Source organism: Lynx rufus, unplaced genomic scaffold (genome assembly GCF_022079265.1).
Source record: "Lynx rufus isolate CCGP_SWC_20201006 ecotype Redwood Valley unplaced genomic scaffold, mLynRuf1.p SCAF_6, whole genome shotgun sequence".
Taxonomy (NCBI): Eukaryota; Metazoa; Chordata; class Mammalia; order Carnivora; family Felidae; genus Lynx; species Lynx rufus.
The window spans coordinates 15,914,853-15,936,244 of NW_025814878.1; the positions used below are offsets into that span (position 1 = coordinate 15,914,853).

Genomic DNA, 21,392 nt, shown 5'->3' on the forward strand with positions numbered 1-21,392 from the left:
CTCCTTGTAACCGCAGAAGAAATTAGGTAGGAAGGAGGTGGATAGGTAAGAAGGATCCAATGGAACTTGAGAACTATTTTCTCAGCCTACTTGCAAAATATCCATCACCTCCCAGCTTAGAATCCATCACTATGAAGTCAAACATGATTTTTTAAAATGTTTATTTATTTATCTTGAGACAGAGAATGCACACTCAAGCAAGGGGGGAGGGGCAGACAGAAAGGGAGAAAGAATCCCAAGCAGACTCCATGCTGTCAACACAGAACCCAATGCGGGGCTTGAACCCACGAAACGCAAGATCATGTCCTGAGCCGAAAATTCAAGAGTCAGAAGTCCAACAGACTGAGCCACCCAGTCACCCCAACTTTGCATATGAGCAAAGACAGAATGGAATAATTGTCTTAAAGAATTTGTATCAGCAGACATAAAATATAATAAGTATTTTCTTTTCATGATGTCTTTCTCTTCTATTTCCAAATGTCCCATAAGTAACTGCCACACACACAGACACACACACACACACACACACACATGCATGCATGCATGCACATGCACGCACACACACTATGCTTTTCCTTTTCCTGCTGTAACACTAGTTATTCAGAGTTACCCATTAAATATTTATTAACAACTAACAGTTCTCAGAGTATTGCCAGATACCAGATTGCATGAGTAGGTTGGAGTTATCTAAAGAGAAAGTGAATCTGTTGGGAAAATAAATTTCTTCTGTCAAACACAATCCAGGAGCTACTAACACCAGAAAAGGAGTAGGCTAAATCAGAAGCTAAAGGCACAGGATCCGAGAGTAGAACAAGAAAACAGGTCGGGTCAAAGCCAGGAGACTCGCTCTGGCGGCAGGTTTTAGCTAGGGGCTGGCTGGGCCAGGAGAAAAGGGTCAGTGTTGCTGTGACAGGAGGAGCTGAATCTCGGAGGACCAAGAGGATTGCTATTTGATAAGGTATCTCCATTGATGATATGCATGTGACCTGGAAGAATTTGTGCGAGATGCCTATCTCACAACCTCTGTGCATTCCAGCCTCTGGCAGTATCTGGATCAGTGGCATTAAACTGAAATCTATCAGGTTTCCAGACCATTATGATGGTTCTCCTCTATTTGGAGAAATAGTCCTCTCTGCAGACTAAATAAAGCTTTTTATATAAGGCACCAAAAGGCAAATAGGTCGTACAGCACAGAACCATATGGGAACCTGTGTGCCCTTTTCCTTTGCTTGTCTTGCTTGCTTGCAAACAATAAAAACCTTTCTGAATAAATGAAAGTGAACTTTGAAACCAGCAAAACATTTCAGGCACCCTGCCACAAAGATATTCTCCAGGCAACTGCAGGCCATTTGCTGTCATGTACAGCTCTGTTTTCTTGCCATGTACTGGGTCTGTGGTTAGAGTCCAGCATAGAATTACAGCCTTGATGCTTTGACGTGAAAAACTGCTAACAGATCTAGATCGAAGGATGAGGACAAACTGGTCAATTTTCAGTACGATGATGCACATGGGGCCTAATTTAAACTAATATCTTATCTTTATCTAACATCTAAGCTGTATTCATTTTTTCCTAGATTAACTTGAAAGGCTCTACTAACAAATACAGCCACCATTTACTATAATCCTTCCTGCAATTTGCCAAAGAATGTGCAAGAGAGTTTGCATATGTACACCTTTAAAGACTCACAACAGTCTCTTTATTACCATTTTGCAAGCAAGGAAACTGAGATCCGATGCAGGGTGACTAGGACTCAACTGTAAGTCTAGCTACACAGTGTGTCCCCATTAAGTGTATCATGCTCCACAACTTACATGGAAAAAGGGCACTCTGTGAATACCTCTGGGCCCTACCATCCCTATGAGAGTAATTCATGGGTATAGAAAAATGTAATAAAATAGTGAGGGCACCTAAATAATCACCAGCCTCAGCAGAGTCCGGGATGATGACAGCGGCCACACCAGTCAAAAGAAAAAGAGAAAATACAGAATCCAAATCCAAAGACTCGAAACTCTATCCCAGAAATCCAGAAATCACTTGTGTCTTTTAAGTTGGAAGTTAACCGTCTTTAAATGCAAAAGAAATTCACATAAGTCATTTAAAATCTGCAATTTTGTAGGAATTTCCCTCAGAATCAGGAAGAGTTTGAAGTCAGAGATGCAGACAACAGAAAAAGGGGGAGGGCCCAATGTATGAAAAGGCAATTTATTGAAGAATTTTTCCAAAGGGCCATTAAACATATGCAGAAAATTTCAATTTCACAAAAAAAAAGAAAAGAAAAGAAAAGAAAAGAAAAGAAAAGAAAAGAAAAGAAAAGAAAAGAAAAAAAAAGAAAAAGAAAAAGAAAGGCAAGTCCAAACATTTATACACTACTTTTTATCTCTCTACACTTCGTGGATAGCAACTTCACAGAAAACACTTACCTGCCCCCCAGCAATTACACAAATGAACTAAGATCTATGTACACAGGTCATTATTTCCAATAATTTTTTTAAATGGGATACTACCATCACAGTATGGTTCTGACTTTGGTTCAAAAAGAAAAGTCATGCTTGTGAAAACCTGGATACAAAGCTGCACATTTGTGTATTCATAGGAAAAGGTATGGCCAAACAAAACTATTAACAATGGTTAACAGACATAAACGGAGGGGAGAGGGAATAATTTTCTACGCTGTATAATGTTTATTCAGCACTGGATTTTTTTTAAGAAGGAAGCTGATTACTCAAGGTATTTTTTAAAAGATACTTAAATATATTATTAAAAATGAGGTATGGGATCAAAAATTTCTTACAAGAAAATATCTCTCTAACTTACCAGCCACCCTCACAGGGAACCACACTTATTTTTGCCCAGTTCACAACCCAAGATTCAATTCTCTGGTTTAGACAGAAAGTTTGACCTGCGTTCCCTTAGTCCTAGAATAAAATTTCACTTTGACACAATGGTAGAACTAGGCTATGACTCATCTTCCTCTGCAGAACAATGAAAGTTCTAGTTCAGTGGGAAAAAAACTACTTGAGTTGCCTGCTCACCGAACTGTTCAAATCAAGGTCAAAATATTGGGGCAGGATCAAGCGAGTCGCTGTGCCCAGATTCTATCGAACGCTCCTACCATTCCTCGCTCCCAGCAGTCCTTTCAATGCTCTTCCAATCAAATCCTGACTTTGCAAATGGTTAGAAGAGGAAGCACCTGGTGCCCTCTAAGTAAGGGTCAAAGAACCCAACTGTAACACGAAATGGATCCAGGACCCATGTCATGAGCATACCTTTCAAGTAATGCCAAGGGAAAACACAACTAAAAGGATAACAGGGTGTACAGGTTGAACTTAAATATATATATACACATATGTATATATATAATTTTTTAATATTTATTTTTGAGAGAGAGAGAGCATGCACACAAGTGGGGGAGAGGCAGAGAGAGAGGAAGAGAGAATCCCAAACAGACTCCATGCTCGATGCAGGGTCCAATCTCATAACCATGAGATCATGACCTGAGCAGAAACCAAGAGTCAGACATCAACCAACTAAGCCACTCAGGCACCCCTTAAATATATTTTAAGTAACATAATGAACATAACATTTGATTTGCTATTCCTAGACTCTAGGTAGCAGGCAAAGCTACCGTTATCAGATTTTTATAATGTTTACAGAACATACTCTTTATTTACCTTGAATGTTACCATAGTTTACAAGTGCTTTGAAACAGCCCCTGGGAAATCCCACTGGTTGGCAGACCCACCTCAGAAGTTCAGTGACTTTTACAGTCAATCATAAGTAAGAGCCAAGTCTACCCCTCAAACAGCTGTTCAGTACCATGTTAACTCACACATCTCATTTTCTCCCCAAATTCTTTTGTTTCAAACAAGTTGTTCTGTCTACCCTTCTCCAAATTAACAATTTTCTCACTCACCTCTGAAAATTATATTCCACCTGGCCCTCCTAACCACCAGTGAATTTTCTTTATACATGTTAAGATCAGCTAAAAATTCACAAGCCCTGAGAAATCTTCCCAGACAAACCTCACTGCACTCTGGCGACTCTGAAGTCTGTGCCTTTATTCTGATACAGTCAACTGGTAGGTCAGGAAGTCCATAATATCTGGCAAAGATAAACACACTCCTTCCTTTCAAACCAACCCTCACACAGTTCTTTTCAGAGAACCTCCTGGTAGTGTCCCCAACCAGCCCCACCTACGCATTCACATACACCTACATCCCAGCCCCTGATAAAATTCTTATTCCAAAGTTCTCAACCTGCCTTGCTTCATGAAGACACTGCCAACTGGCAGGCTTGTCTCTTCTGAGAGGGCTGCTCAATGTGTCTGTTCCCCTAGGATCTCTTCCAGGAGCTTCTTCCAGATGACAGGGGAGCCACAGTCTAATATAACATACTCTCCTACATCAGCACTGACCGGAAACGAAGAGATCCAACCCTCTTCCAGCCTTCCTGTTGCTCAGAGGAATTGATTCATTCATTCCACAAGCAGATATTGAGCCTTCCCTGAACGCCAGGCACACAGTTAGGTGCTGGGTACAATGGTGACAAGGTCCTCGTCCTCTTCACAGAGCTTTCGGTCTAGCTGGGAACAAGTAACAGTCCCCTGTGCCTCTCCACCTTGAATCTACAGCAGCATCACTCAGAGACTTTTTGAAAAGCTACGAGGTCAAGGCGTCAGTCTGCTTAAATCAGAATCTCTGGTGGTGGGGCTTCAACACTTTGACGACTCTACTGTGGAGCCAGGGTTAAGGATATCTTCACCAACCCATCTAGAAAGGAAACAGCTGACACAGAGTCCTGTCAGCCAACAAGCAAGCAGGAAGGATGGCCAGAAAAGCTGCCTCCCAGCAGTGGCTTCCTGAGCAGGGCAATTTCTAGACATAAATCATCTGTGCATTAGTGGATGCCTACAAATCCTAGAATGGCACCAAAATTTTCTTATTTCACATTTTCAAGACTTTTTTTAAGTTTATTTATTTATTGGGGGGGGAGAGAAAGAGAGAGAGAGAGCGAGTGAGCGTGAATGGGGGAGGGGCAGAGAAAGAGAGAGAGAAAATCCCAAGCAGGCTCCACACTCAGCACAGAGCTGGCCCGACTCAGGGCTCAATCTCCCAACCATGAGATCACGACCTGAGCTGAGATCAAAAGCCAGACACTTAACCAACTTAGCCACCCAGGTGCCCCATTTTCAAGACTTTTTTAACTTTGGTCTCTCTCAATTAGGTTATTCTTAACTTGTCATCATTTGTACACAGACATCAAGATTAAGAAAAGGAATTATTTCACAGAAGTATAGGGTTAATATATTTTTTTAAGTTTATTTATGGGGGGGGAGCAGAGAGAGAGGGAGAGACAGAGAATCCCAAGTAGGCTCCGTGCTGCCAGTGCTTAGCCCGATGTGGGGTTTGAACCCACAAACCATGAGATCATGACCTGGTCTGGAACCAAGAGTTGGTCACTCAACCAACTGAGCCACCCAGGCACTCCTACGGTTAATATTTTAATGGTTTTTTTTTTAACTTTTTTTTTAATGTTTTTATTTATTTTTGAGACAGAGAAAGGCAGAGCATGAGCAGGGGAGGGGCAGAGAGAGAGGGAGACACAGAATCCAAAGCAGGCTCCAGGCTCTGAGCTGTCAGCACAGAGCCCAACACGGGGCTCGAACTCACGGACTGTGAGATCATGACCTGAGCCGAAGCCCGACGCTTAACGGACTGAGCCACCCAGGCGCCCCCTAGGGTTAATATTTTAAAATAAAAGGATTCTACATCAAAGAAAGATAGATGACAGATAAGTAGATAGATGATAGATAGATAGATAGATAGATAGATAGATAGATATGGATTCAGATTTCAACTTACTCAGTTTCTCCCTGTTGTAGCTCAGTGGTGGCAGGAAGGCAAATACATTGAAGCTCCCCGCAGAGCAAAGGGCGGCAATTTCAAAACTAACACTGAATGGTTAACTTTGAGCAAATATGTATCTAAAATTCACTCCATTTTATACCTTGTTTTTCATTATTCCCTTTAGATTCGGCAACGGTCACTGGCATATCAACTCCATACTGTCAAAAGTTTAATGCAAAACGCTTATGGTTTCATTTACTCCACCTGACTCAAGGTCCATAAACAAAAGATTCATCCCAAAGTTTAATTATGGAGACTGCTCTGAAAGCCAGAAAAGGCCATGTGTTGCAATGAAATATAACATCCATTAAAAAATGTATTTTTTTATTTCTGCAAGATCACTAGAGATCTACCCAGCAGATGTAAGGAAATACTCAGTTCACCAAAAGCCAATGAGAAGAGAGTCTAGGCCTTCGTGGAATTCGAAATCATATGTACATTGGTTTTCTATTTGTATTAAAAGAACATGCCCTGAAATATTTTTTTAAATGATTTCTATTTTCCTAAAGCCTTTGGACTGGTCAGAGGGCAGGGGAGAATGCTATGAAAATGGGCCAGAATTCATATTTAAAGTTGCAGTCTACTCATTTTAAAGTGTCCTTACTATTTAAAGACGTGTTTGTATTTCTCTTGTGTCTTTTGATTTCACCACCATACTTACTTGAGACCCTTTGTAGCAAGACCGTTAACATGCACACAAGCAGACCACAGAGACTATTAATGCCAGAGAAAGACGAATAAATCAGAGTCCAAAGAGATCTTTGAAAGGCCACAATGCTTTCCTATACGTGGTATTTTAATTCTGGTCCCTGAACAGTATTTTAATTTTCTGTTGAGAGCATATGTTTATTTAAATAAGAGAGAAAGGCAATAGCCAAAGAAATGAATTATAGCCCACGGATCTCCTATTACACTTGGCCAAGAAACCAAATTGACAAAGAAAATATGGGCTGCACCAATCATTTTAGTTTAGATGTGCTCCACAGAGAACATGCCTACAAACATTTACCACCTCATTCATATGGAGTTAGGATTAAAAAAAAAAAAAAAAAAAAAAGAGGTAAAGAGTAACTCCAAAGGAAAGAAACACATATAGTAAAAATTCTAACCAACCTAAAAGTTTTCTTTCCCACAGCGACAACACTCAAGCATGATACATGAGGTCAAACGACATCCATCCCTTGGGTTGTGTTTTGTTGTTGTTGTTGTCTTTGTTTACTCAGAAAGCTCACGTGACCAGCGCATAAATATATACATTGAACAAGACACAAACATCTGACCTGATCAGCAGAACTAGATCACCCTGGAAGTAAACCCCAGTGAGAAACGTGCATGATCACATCCATAGTGAAGTGATACATCTGCCTTTCTTCTTGACACTGTACTGAAACGAAAACCCCTTCATTCACAGTCCCCACAAAGTACACATGTCCTATTCATGCCCTTATCAGTTCTGAACTATATGTTTTAAAAAGTAAAATACTGGAACGCCTGGGTGGCTCAGTCAGTGAAGCCTCTGACTCCTGATTTCAGCTCGGGTCACGATCCCACAGTTCATGGGTTCAAGGCCCGCATCAGGCTCTACTTGGGATTCTCTCTCTCTGCCTCTCCCCCATTCACACAGTCGTGCTTGCCCTCTCTCTCTCTCTCTCAAAATAAATAAATAAACTTTTAAAAAAAAAGGTAAAGTATCTTTTTAGCCAGGACAGTAAATCAAAACACCATGGGATGAGCTCTGTCACTATTCAACAGTACAAAGGAAACTTTCTATGACAGTAAAGAGTCAACACATAATAAGCTACTTTGAAAACACAAAGAGGCAAACTGATGCACATTTGTCACAACACATTTATGGACCCTTGAGTGCTTTTTCCAAAGAGGCCAATAAATGGCAAATTGTCCCATTCTGAAGAGAAGGATGAAGCAGACAGGGTTGGTCTCCACTATTTGAAATCTAGACAGACGTGGCATCAGGAAGCACAAACCAGGGTGCTCCCATCACCAGCCAGGCCCTGTCTTCAGCAGCTCTGATACCTAACAAGTGACTAAGAGACCCTTGTCTTCGCTGCCGTCCCCTTTTCAAAACCTCGCAGGCTGGGAGTCATGCAACACTTACCTGCTACCTGCTTGCAGGCCTGGTGAGCTTCTGGCAAATCAAGTCTGCACTTTTTCCACCGAAACGTGGTGGCCACCGGGCCGCTCATCACCTACAGTTGCTTAAATGACGAGGAAAAAGATGCAGAGGAAGTGGACAACAAAAGCAGCCTGCGAACTGCACACTGGGATGTCCTGTTTTGGGGTGGCTTTTATTTTTCCCATGAGAGGATCTGACTAAACCTAACCCAGCCTCCTCTAAATACCAGACAGGAAGTTACATTTAGCAGTAAGTGAAAACTCCTTAGGTCGTTTTTATTATTGTTGTTGTTGTGTTTTGTTTTTTGGGTTTTTTTTTAATTGTCACAACTTGGAGTCTTTGGATGGTTCTAACGTACTACAAAGAGATTATAACTTTGCTTCCTGTTTTGACAGTGTTGGCTGGTAAGGGACATCTCCACCCACCTCCCTACCCACTATGTATATAAATAGAGGTATTTGCCCTGGTGTACAACTGGGCTGAAGAGTTTGGTTACATATTAACCATACTTCAAAGAATAAATGGGACTTGTTATTTTACTTTGATAGGCATATATACCTTGGAGAAATGAAATTCAAAAGGATACCTTCTTAATTCCTTACATATTACTATGAGAGAAAAAAAAAAAAAAAAAGAAGCTTACCCACACAGAATTATAAAATAAGAAGTAAAACTTTCGACTCATACTTTCCGGCCTATTCTATCTTGTGTATGTGCTCTCTTGCCGTGCACATGTTATCCACACACATACGACAAGCAAGGAAAAGCATTACCCATGGTACCTCACTCTGTTTTTTTTTCCTATTCTTTTTGTCTCTCCTGCTTTGCAACAGAAACTTTATACTTCAAAGCAAGATTTTCATATCTCATAGAATATGTACCCTTATCAGGATACACACGGATTTAAATTAAAAGCCATCTCTTTTCCTGCTACTGACTGAAATATGATAAAGAGAAACTTGGCAGGACTTGCCCAATCTCTGTGTGTTTCCTAGATTACAGGCATGACTCTGGCAAAATACTCTCTAATACAATCTTCAAATCTGTAAAATGGGAGTAGTGGCCCCACCTATTTCCTCGAATTGTTGTGAGGAGACAGCAAAAAGCACAGTGGTACAGATTATGTCACATAGTCAAGCCCAATTCTTTTCTGTAAGAGGTTTATTGACATGTAATTCACACAGTATGTGATGAACCCATTTAAAGTGTAGAATTCAAGGATTATTAGTATATTCACAGAATTATGCATCCATAACCACAATCAATTTCAGGACACTTTCATCACCCCAAAAAGCACTCTCTCTCCGTTTTCTGCCCTACCCACCAGCCCTAGGCAACCATGAATCCCTACTTTCAGGTCTCTACAGGTTTGCCCTTCCCAGGCATTTCATATGAAGAAAACCTTGGAACATGTGGTCCTTTGTGACAAGCTTCTTTGACTTAGTATAATGTTTTCAAACTCAGTACTTCACTTCTGAATAATGACTGAATAATATTCCATTGCATAAATACCCCACATTCTATTTATTCACTCATCAGCTGATGGACATCTGAGTTATTTTCATCTTGGGCTGATATGAACAATATTTCTATGATGATTCAGGAACAAGTTTTCATGCTGACATACGTTTTCACCTCTCTATATGACTGCTGGGTTATATAGTAACTCTGTGGCTAACCTTTGGAAGAGTGCCGGACAGTTTTCCAAAGTGGCTGCACCATTTACGTTCCCATTACCAGGGTATGAAGTTTCCAATTTATCCACATGTCCACCAACACGTTATTATCATCTGTCTTTTTAATTACAGCTGTCCTAGTGCATATTAACATATCTCACTGTGATTTAATATGCATTTCCCAGGTGGTCAGCAAAGCCTAATTTTATCAGTAGCCCAAAAATGTCTCCGTTCTTGCAGACAGGGCTCAATACTCAAAATACAGAACAACCAGTAAGGCATGGGGACCACTTAGTCAAAATGGATAGTGGCTACAGAGATGAAACAAGATCTTAAAGGTGTCTAGCTGTAACAGTGGCTATTTTCCAAAAGGTATGAAAACATTCCAAAAAAATTTAACTGGTATAGCTATACAGGTTCATACCAGCTAAATAACTACTACTTTCGAATTAGATCTCCAACAAGAGGCTACTAAAGTGGTTGGCTCTTCTTTCTCTACTAAAGGGCTGCAGAAGAAAACTTAAAAGGAGATGAAATTCTCAATGTAAATATGATATTTCCATCATTTACAAATCATTTCTCTCCTTCTGTCTTTCTGTATGTGTCTTCTTCTTGAATACAAAGAGGTTCAACTAAAGCAGCCTTTTGAATAGCCATAATTATTTACAGGAAGAGATTTTAGACCAGATGTGATTTAAGATTGAGACTGCCCCAAATTTTGAAGGTAGCCAAGAGGGAGAAGTCAAGAAATAGACACTAGCAATATTTCCCCCTCCCCTCCTAAAAATGTGAAATTGGCTGAAAAGATATGTGTGCCCCCACGTTTATCACATTATTTACAATAGCCAAATATGGATGCAATCTAAGGGGTTCTTGATAAATGAAGGGATAAAGAAGTTGTAATATACGTGTGTGTGTGTGTGTGTATAAAATATTCGTCATAAAAAAGAATGAAATCTTGCCATTCACAACAATAGAGACGTACCTAGAGGGCATTATGCTAAGTGAAATAAATCAGACAGAGAAAGACAAATCCCATATGATTTCATTTATATGTGGAGTCTAAAACACAAAACAAACTGGAACAGATTCATAAATACAGAGAACAAACTTGTGATTGCCAGATGGTAGGGGGTGGGGTGATGGACAAAATAGGTGAAGGGGATTAAGAGGTACAAATTCTGGTTTATATAAAATAAACAAGTCACAGGAATGAAAAGTGCAGCACAGGGAATATGTAATAGTGTAATATCTTTGTATGGTTGCTGATGGTAACTACTTACCATAGTGAGTACTGTGCAAAGTACACAATTGTGGAATCACTATGTTGTACACCTGAAACTAATGCAACACTGTGTGTCAACTAAACTTCGAGTAAAAAAGAAAAGTGATATGGGGAGGACAGTAATTATTCTAATTCAAAGGGATTATCTAATCTAATGCTATCTAACTCAGAGGAATTATAGTTTTCTTCAGACTATGGTATTTGAACAAATTCATGTTACAACGATGTTAATTATCTCTTTACTAAAACATCCTATTTTAGGATTTTCATCTTCTTAATCCCTAAAAAAAAGAAAAAAGAAAAAGAAACAGAATAAAACCTATATAAAACATGACAAAGAAAATACAAAAATGCCATAAGCTTTAAAAAATAACAACTTTTTTCTTTATTTTCCAATATAAGGCCTCAAGCCTGGCAACATGTATTAATAATATGATTCATCCCTCTTCTAAGAAATTTTCCATGTCCCAAGGCTGCACTATGTAATCCATTGTTTTAGTTATTTCTTGGCATACAGCTAACTATGAAACTGACCTCTGAACTTTCCTATGTCAAATAGAACTTTCCATTGTGGGAAATTTCTAAAACATTCATATTAAGCTAAGTGGAAATGTCATCAAAGCTCAGGAGCAAATATGGTCTATATCAACCAATACAATTTCTAAAGTATATTCTATGCAAGGAAAAGCAAACCATTGATCAAACACAAGTGAAAAGCCTTTATCAGAGTTTCAGTAAATACTTGATGGTGAGGAAAATCAGAAGCAGCAATCAGCTTATCAAAGTTATCTGAAAGTTCTTCTAAAAAGATCTAATGGGAGGGTACTTTTTAAAACTGTTCTGTAATGTCAGAACCCACTCCATCCACAGACCCCTTCTGCTAGATTACACGGTGACCTCATTTCTAGTTCTTGTGAAATCAATAGACCATTTATGCCGCAAGTATCTGTCTAGGGTATGCACTTTCTTATTCAATCTGGTGTTGACAGCCGTAATCAAATTTTGTACATACCACTAGGTCTATTATAGCTCAGCAGCAACTGGCTGCCAGCCTAGGTCTACTCTCACCAAAAGGGAAAGAAAGGATTGGACTGGAGAGAGAAACACAAGAACGTATCAGCTGAAACCACGGGGGCTGGTGTCGAAGCCAGAGAGTGAAGCACAGGCAATGGAGACTCACCCAGCCCTTCAAAACGGTCAGGCCCCGGTGAGCCCACCCTGGCTGTCAAAGGCACACTTTTTTTTCACCCTTTCAGTTATCTGCAAACCCTCTTGGCTTTGAACATCTCATTATAATGGTGGGTCCTAACTAAGGAACCTACATCTAACCCTGCAGAGCTGCAGACAAAAGCTAGAAACAAACCACACCCTCCACCCAATACCAGGAAGGCCAAATGCACTGGAGTTACGGCACTTCCAGGGAACTCTCTAGACACTACTGGCTTCATTTCGTAACTCTTCTACATGTACTTAGGCCAGAATCAAACATTTTTCTCAGATCAAAGAAATGCTAGGTTAAGGCCGCCCTGGGTGTCTCAATCGGTTAAGTGTCCGACTCTTGGTTTAGGCTCAGGTCAAGATCTCATGGTTTCGTGGGTTCGAGCCCCATGTCGGTCTCTGCACTAATGGTGCAAAGCCTGCTTGGGATTCTCTTCCTCCTCTCTCTCTCTGCCCCTCCCCTGCTCTCTCTCTCTCTCTCTCTCCCTCTCTCAAAATAAATAAATAACCATTTTTTAATGCTAAGTTAATCTTCTTAGGCTAAAAACAAGGTCAGTTTTAAAAATAATTGGGGAGGGAAGAGACCTGACTTTGAAATTTTACTGGACTTGCTGTCTTAGACTTTAAATCTGCAAGAAAACCACACTCTAGCTAATAGATATTTTCTACTTAACAGCAGCATGGATGGTGCCATTTCCTGGTATGACAAGTAACTTTTTTTCATATTTTAAAATTTGAAATAAATTTAGATTTACCAAAAAAGGTATAAAAAGAGTCACACAGAGTTCTCTTACTCCCCTTACTTAGCTTCCCCAAACGTTGTCACCATATTACATAACCAGACTATGACTGTCAAAACCAGATAATTAGCATGGATGCAATACTACACTTTATAACTACCCTACAGAACATATCCAAATGTCCCCACTTGTCCTCTTTTTCTGATTCGTGGTTCAATCCAAGATCCTGCACGCAAGCAACACTTCAAAAATCCAGGATGTGTCCTTTTCAATAAATCATGCACTATCTAACGAACATTTCTGATCCCTCCAAAGTTCTGTTTCTTTTCATGCTAATGAGGAGGTGTCATCATTAACCACAGAGTCTTCCAGGCTAGGAATGTTCTTTTCCTCCACAATTCTCCTCATATTTCAGCTGTCAGTCTTATCAACCTTACCGTATAAACACAAGTCAAAATGACCTTCACAATCCCTTGTCCAAAAACCTTGAACCAGATGTTTTGCCAAATCAGAACTTTTCCCATTTGAGCAAAGTTAATAGAGCACATAGGACATATATTACATTAAAACAAAATAAAACAACAACACAAACAAACAAACAAACAAAAAGCCGGCAAGATTCAGGGCAATTTCCCCTAATCAAACACATTAATAGTTCTGCAACAAATGTGTGTGTATCATGAATGGTAGGTGGGATAAGTAAAGCTTTTAAAAGCATCTTATTAGCAGTTCAAGTCAGATTTCACCACCAAATGAGTTCAAGGTCAAGCTCAGATTTACTGTCAGATGAATTACAAAGAAGGTACCTTTGGGTTTTCAGAGTTCTTTTGAACTACTACAACTGCAGAGGAGGGGCTGTGGAACTACCTATGAAATCCAGTGGCCTCATTTGTCTCCCACCCACCTCAACGACATCCTCCTTCACTCACCTGGTAGAGCCACCTGTAATGTCACCTCTGCCTCTAGGATCTCTTCACTCCAATTCACATTCCCACAAATTCCCCACAGTGACCTTTCTCAAATACCTACAACTCTCTAACCTCATAATCCTTAAAGACTTCCCATGCCAAAAACAGGGGGAGTTTGAAGTCTACTCATCTTCATGAGGTTAACAAAGGTCTCCACCATCAGAGCCAGCTCCCAACCGTGCTGATCATCTACACAGCATTACAAAAAAGGTATGGTCTCTGTCCCTTAAGATTCTCACAATCTCATTCAAGCCCTTTCATATTTTCATCAGAGTAATTATTGTTTAGAATACAACGTCTCCGATAATCAAAAAGCATATCTGGATATTTTAACTCATTTTTTCTCTAGCTAGGAAATTCTACCTTAGCTCTTGATCACATTAAATATTACTAACAAAATCCCACATCTTGACATGAAAAGGATTTTTCACATGATTTTAAATAATATATCTAAAAATACGACACTACTGTTGGTATGGTTAAAACAATTACAAAGAGAAAGAGCCAGAAAAACTTTTCTAAAAACAAGCAAAACCAAAAAAGTAACATCAAGGATGGTATTTAATGGGCTGAGTGATTTCTCATGAGATTGTTTTTCCAAAGCAGAAAGATATAAATAAAATCTGAAATCATGCCTTTGTTTCCATATTAGAATATTAATGGAATAGAATGACATTATAATCAACAAAATTACATTAGAGTGAGTTAAACCAAAATCCCCACCAGCAAAGACTTTAGAATTTATCCCCAATCACGCAGAGGCTGATCTCAGATGCAGACTTTAAGATGATGCCAGGAAAGGACGAAAGAAATCCTATTTTAAGTATTATTAGTTTCATTGTCTAGTGTGCAAACAGTCAAAGATACCTACTTGGAATGATGAATTAAAAGAAAAATTCCTAGAAGTTGTATTTCAGAATTAAATGACAAACTTTCTTACAATTATCTCAGGAATGCTGCATAGAAGTAGTGTAGTGAGATTAAGAGGTAAAGAACAAGTACCACCAAATCCCTTAAAATGGGTGTTGTTGGGACAGGGGGTAGGTGCACACATCCACTCCCTACACCCAGACAGAGGAGGGATTCCCTCCAGGATGGCACTCCTCTCACAATAGTGTGTGTGTGTGTGTGTGTGTGTGTGTGTGTACACGCGTAGCAAGGTTTCTCACCAGGTGTGTTACTTCCAACCAAAATGGCGACTGCCTGGAATCAACTGAGGTGAGGCCTCCAGTAGCCGGCAGCAATCTGTGTTCGAACAGGCCAACACTCCATGGCTGCTGCCAAGTGACGCCAAGGCTTCGTAGAAGCCAGGCTCCAGGCTGCCAGGACAGCGGAAGGAACCCTGGAGTACTGGCTGCTTAAGGCAGGGATCGCTGGGATGGCGACTCCAGCAGCAAACAATCCACTCTAGCAGAAGAAAGGAAGGTCATTGCCAGGATTCTCCAGGGACCAGGAACAGTTATTTAATAAGAAGAAGGAAACAACACAAATGCTTTGAAAGGAAAGAGGAACTTCAAAATATTTAAAAAAGGAAGAAATGGGGGGGGTGGGGAAGGAAGAAAATGGAAGTGACTTTTCCGAAATTTTTGCATGTCCTGTTTTTATACATCGGGTGAAAAAGAAATGCTGCCATTTCTCATTTAGCTTTGTTTTTCCATCCCCTATAGCACAGTGACTGGCACGTGGCAAGGACTTAATAAAGAACATTTGCTGAAAGAAGTGAGATGAGCTGATGTAGAAGACATCAGGGCAGATGTTAACGGTGAGGGCGCCTGGCTGGCTCAGCAGAAGAGCATGCGACTCTTGAGCTTGAGGTTGTGAGTTCAAGCCCCACGTTGGGTGTAGAGATTACTTAAATAAATAAAACTCAAAAAAAAAAAAAAACACACAAGAACAAAGTTAACAGTGAACCAGGACAGTGAGAGGAACCCAGGTCAGCTCTCACATCAGAGAGCACAGTGCATGTGGCAGGCCCACCTGATGCAGAAAGGAGGTGGCAAGGTCTATGGCAGGACAGGGGTGAAATGAAAAACTGCAGCTCTGGAGCACACCCCAAAACTGCAGAAAGGGACTCCCCAGGGGACTAGAGAGTTGTGGCCAGGTGAGAAGGACAGAAATATAAAGTAGAAGCAAGAGAACTGCCAACATGCTGGGCTGTGGAGCAAAGGTCAGCAAGTGACTTTTCTTGAAGTACACCTGCTGGCATTTTGAGGAAAACCTCTCCAGTGTCTAGATGGTTCTAGAACCATCATGCTTCGTGAGAAGGTGTGATGAAGAGAAGCATGGGGAGTATTCTTTATTGTTAGCGGTAAAAACATTTAGTGGAAAAAGTGGCCTGAGTCACATGCATAGCACACACTATCCTATGCATCCAGATGTGTGGCTCGTAACACTTTGCCCCTCGGTCACTTGCAGTGATGATCTCAATCCAGTGTCTTCTGTTTGGAGCTCTTATGCAAATCTGAGGATGTTGGCCACTCAGAAGACATGGGTATTAACATGTGTGAGTCATCTGTATATTCTGCCTGCAGCTGACACCACACAAAGATAGTCCTGTCTAATTATGGGCACACCCACCCAAACTCCCATGGGTCATACCTCTCAACTTGTAGATGAGGCGTAATCATCTACTTCTGACAACTTAGGGCAAAGAGTGTGAGAACATGAAGGAAGGGTCTAGGTAATAACTAGGCAGAACCAATGCCAAGGAACTGACCCGGAGTATTTTCAATCAGCTCCAGGATTTCTGAGATTATAGTTTCCAAGAGGTAGCCAGATTAGGAACAGTAAAAGCAAGTACTGGTTATCACTCAAAAATTTATGAGCCATGGGACTGAACAACAAGGTCCCAGGGCCCAAGGCCAGTCAGCTAACTGACTGGTTTACTGAGCACCTACTCTGCTCCATGCAGTGCACTGAGAACCAGTTCCCAGGCAGCACCAAGTGCCAAGGAAGGGAGTGCTGTGGCACCTGCTATCACTGCGGGGATCGGGCTGAAGTGCCAAGACAGGCTGGAGCCTGTAAAAAGGGAAAGGACAGGGCAGAGGCTGAGCAAACAAGGTGGGAGTGAATGCTACAGAGGGCAAGAAATGCACAAGCAGCCTATTGTTAAAGTACTCTAAGAAGGGAGGAAGATAGGAGGGTGAAACTTGGAAACAATTCCAGAAGGTACAGAAGAGAAAACAGTGATTCAGAAATAAGGCAAAAACAAAGTCAGGCCCTCTTATTCCAGGGCAGTCCCTGGTGGTGAACAGGACATGCCCAACTTTGCAGGCTGGGATCACTTATGTGCCATTCCACACAAAGCTCCACTTTCCAAAAAATGATTCCTCTTGGGGAATGTCCATGAGTACATCTGTCTATCTGCAAAAGTATAAATAAAGCACATATAACAAACTTGGTGTTAAACTGGAAATGTTCGGGTTGCCTGGGTGGCTCAGTTGGTTGAACTTCTGACTCTTGATCTCAGCTCAGGTTATGATCTCAGGGTTGGTGGGATCAAGCCGCACATCAGGCTCTGTACTGACAGTGTGGAGCCTGCTTGGGATTCTCTCTCTCCCTCTCTCTCTGCCCCTCCCCTCTCAGCTGCATGCACACGAGCTCTCTCTCAAAATAAATAAACTTTAAAAAAAATATGTTAGGCGTGCCTGGGTAGCTCAGTCAGTTAAGCATCCAACTTCAGCTCACGTCATGTTCTCACAGTTCCTGAGTTCGAGCCCTGCATCAGGTTCTGCTGACAGCTCGAGCCTGGAGACTGCTTCGGATTCTGTGTCTCCTGCTCTCTCTCCCCCACTCGTGTTCTGTCTCTCTCTCTCAAGAATAAACATTAAAAAAAAAATTTAATATAGTAAATTGGAAATGTTGGACTAAAATATCTTCCTGGAGGTTACCAATTCAGTAGAGTGCAGGAGGCCCCGATGTCCCCACTGGTACATTAGTACACAACCTGCTCAATAAAACTCACCAGCTTTAGGGACCTCTGAACTTCAAAGTTTCTTCACATTTATTTTCATTAATGCCTGCAAAATTCCTACAAGTTCAGCTGTATCAATATCTCAACTCTCCTTTGAAAGATAAAGTAACTGAATTCCAGGACACCAAGTGAAACACCAATCTGCTTTGAACTTTCTTAGCCTCTGAACCAGCTCCCAACCCTTTTCCTTCCATCAATCGCGAACCTTCTAAAGCAGCTCGCGGACATCCAAGGGCAGGGCCTGAACCAACATGGAGCCCTGAGATTTCCAAGTTAGTTTTATGAAAGTAAATGACACTATATAATACCTCTTCTCTTCCTCAGAGTCATAGCCAAAAATCATATGAAACCAAGAGGAAATGGATGTTCCTCAACAGCAGTCAGGTTCCAAGTATCAGGTAGCAGCTGCAGCTGCCGAAAGCCTGTGCTTGCCCACCCTAGTCCCAAACTCTGGCACAAACACTAGAATCTTGCAGCCACTCACATGTGAGTCTTCCAGCAACAGAAGGAAAAAAGGACCCAACACTTCCGCTCTCAAGGGCATTAAAATCACGCCCTGAAGGAAGAAGGTTGGTGACTCTTTACATGAGCTACTAACCTGACCCCCCCACACACACACACCGGAAAGAGGGGGGAGGAAAAGGAAATGAAAGCAAGTGACTCTAAGTTCTGGATTTCATATGCAAGAATAGCCAGCAACAGGTGCAGCGTTCCGGTGAAATTAAGACTCTCAAAACGCCATTTGCTTCTGCAGCACAAAGAGCCCAAACACAGAAACCCAACATTAGCAATGATGTCACAAGTGCAAAATCATCATCATTTTCTCACCACTAGCAATTTTGTAAAAAAAAAAAATTACCACATAGACCACAAAATATGTCTCTGCTGACACACAACTTCTTTCACATAGTCCTCTCCCCAGTTTACTCCAAATTAATTTAAACACCAGTCATACGAAAACATTTTTTTCGTGCCTAGTGACTAGTACAGTACCTGATATACATAGTAGGTGGGCAATATATATTTACCAAACGAAGGAATGAAACCCAACAAGCAGGTATACAAAAACTCGTTTTTATAAATCACGATAACCAAAATCTTACCTTCAGAGTAGCATACAAGTATGTTTTTCCCATTTCCTCAAACATAGAACAAAAGGTCGGAATCAGGAGCCCAAAGCAAGAGATATCACTAATGAACAGGTCAGGAGATGCCAACCATCCATCTCCCCGCTGAAGCCTTAGAAGGCCTGTCGGCCACCCCCCGGCATTGACAGACCTATACACGGGGGATGCTCATTGGGAGGAGAGCAATGCTGCCTTTAGATATTCCTCTCTTTCAAGAGGAATGCCATTTCACAGAGCATTTCCACTTGCCATTACTATAGAATACACAAAATAAATTTTGTTGTGTAATCTTTTCAACAAGATAAAAATAATCCGCAGGTAATAGGTTTCGGAAAATGTGCCAAATGGGATGTGTGTAAGAAAAATAGGAGTGTGGAGGCACCTGGGTGGCTCAGTCCGTTAAGCGTCAAACTTCGGCTCAGGTCATGATCTTGTGGCTCATGAGTTCAAGCGCCACCTCAGGTTCTGTGCTGACAACTCAGAGACACTGTCTCTCTCAAAAATAAATAAAACATTTAAAAAAATTTTTTAAAGAAAAAGAAAACTAGGAGTGTGGATATGATGTAGTAGAGATGAAACCACTTTATGAATTATAAAAAATGATAAAAGGAGTAGAGGAAAACGGCATGAAATTGAGCCCATAGATGGAGATTATCTGTTGCATGGATACTGTGTTAAATAAAAAGAACATTATCAGTGTGAAAACATCACTGATTTATAGGAGATAAAGGGCTTAAATAATGGTATTAATTACAAAAATAAAGTCTCAGAGCACAGACAAGAATAAATCATCAAAATTATGAGATGTCTGAGAACTGAGAAGTACAAATAAAAATAGAGTGTAATAAATAATTTTATAAAATTACCATAATGAGTCCATTTAATGCACTCTTCATTCAATTTTCTTTCATTTCTCTTTTATTTATAACTTAAGAAATCTGAGTAAAATTCCTCTCATCCCTAAATATTCAACTTAAAGAATGCTTAGATTTTTCAAGTCCCCCTCCAAGCTCCAAAATAACTACTTTCTTTTACCTTTTAAAGGTCTTGAATAAACTTCTTAACTAAGATCCTAAATGCCTCATTAAGAATTACTTCGAATTCAAGGAATAAACTGGAATAGCAAGTATATTAAGAGTGCTTTGTTTTTTAAGTGACATCTTTTCACTCATTCATTCATTCATTCATTCATTTGCAGGGATCTAGCATCTGTACAGGCCAGGCGCTATACAAGGCATTACAGACACAGTGGTGAACAAGAAAATCGTAGTCCTCTCCTTTGCAGAGATCACAGCCCAGGGGACCTATCAACAACAAAGTAAATAAAGCAATTGGCATTGGGACCAGGTGGTAGGAGATAACAGGATGAAATCTACCTCAGACGGGTAGTCAGGACAGGCATCTTGGAAGAGATGCAATTGAATCCAAAGCCCAATCCCAGAAAGAGCAGAAGGAGCTAACCAAGAGCCAGGGCGCAGGTATTCCTGGCAGAGGAAGGAGCCTGTAAAGAGGCTGTACCCAGAGCTGCAAGCTGGCCAGCGACGGGGCCATGGGCAGTGAGAGAGGAGGCGCATTATAAATATGGAAATGGCATCTCACCCCATGATTCACCCGACATGCCTTTGCCATTACACATACTTTCTCTTGGCCTGGAATCTTTCTCTTCCACACTCTCCTCTGCCACCTCACTAGTTCCTCCTCTGGAAAACATTCCCTGACCCTCCAAGGGAGAGCAAAGACTCCAGGAGTTGATTCATCCTCACCTGTCGCCCCACAGCACCTAGTATGTGACATTATTATACCATGCTGAATCGCTGTGTTCAAGGACCCATAAGCAGGGATCTTGCCTTATTTGTCTTTGTTTCCCAGTGGTCTATATGGAACTTGGCACCAGCAGATATAAAATTAAGTGAGTGAATGACCAAACCAAAAGAGGAATGGACATAATTTATGCCACCGACACGAATTTGTTACCCATATTGGAGGCTGGGAGGAGCACCATGGATGCAGTTCACTAACCCATTTATAGTGTGTGGGGCAAGATGATTTCTATCCCCCCATGACTGTCACACAGCAAACACTTCCGGGCAAACCTTCATGCATCACAGGAAAGCAATGGAATAATTTGCACAGAGTATCATGAGACACTGGCACAAGCATCCTTTAAGTGCCAGGCCCCACATGAGGCTGTGAGGCTGGCAGTGGCATTCTCCATGAAGATCCACAACATCAGTGAGCAGAGCAAATCCCATTTCCGAAATGCTGTTAATGACGGACATAATAAGATTCTTTACGTATAACTAACTTCTTTCATAATATTAAGAGAAAAAAAAACTTTTTTAATTCCAAGGCCACCCAGAGGAC

General features: G+C 40.9%; 1 protein-coding gene across 9 annotated transcripts in view; it reads right to left on the minus strand.

The window, feature by feature from the left end:
• UTRN (utrophin) overlaps positions 1 to 21,392 on the minus strand; it is a 574,142-nt gene that overhangs the window by 452,577 nt on the left and 100,173 nt on the right. For 3 of the 9 annotated variants that reach the window (XM_047102479.1, XM_047102482.1, XM_047102474.1), the window contains exon 1: positions 8,024 to 8,251. The exons of 5 other annotated variants lie outside the window; for them this stretch is intronic. In XM_047102479.1, coding sequence (XP_046958435.1) covers positions 8,024 to 8,111 — 88 coding nt within the window. In that variant the 5' untranslated portion in view covers positions 8,112 to 8,251. Of the gene's footprint in view, positions 1 to 8,023; positions 8,255 to 21,392 lie in introns of those variants that run through there. One more of the 9 variants, XM_047102484.1, reaches the window with a different exon arrangement.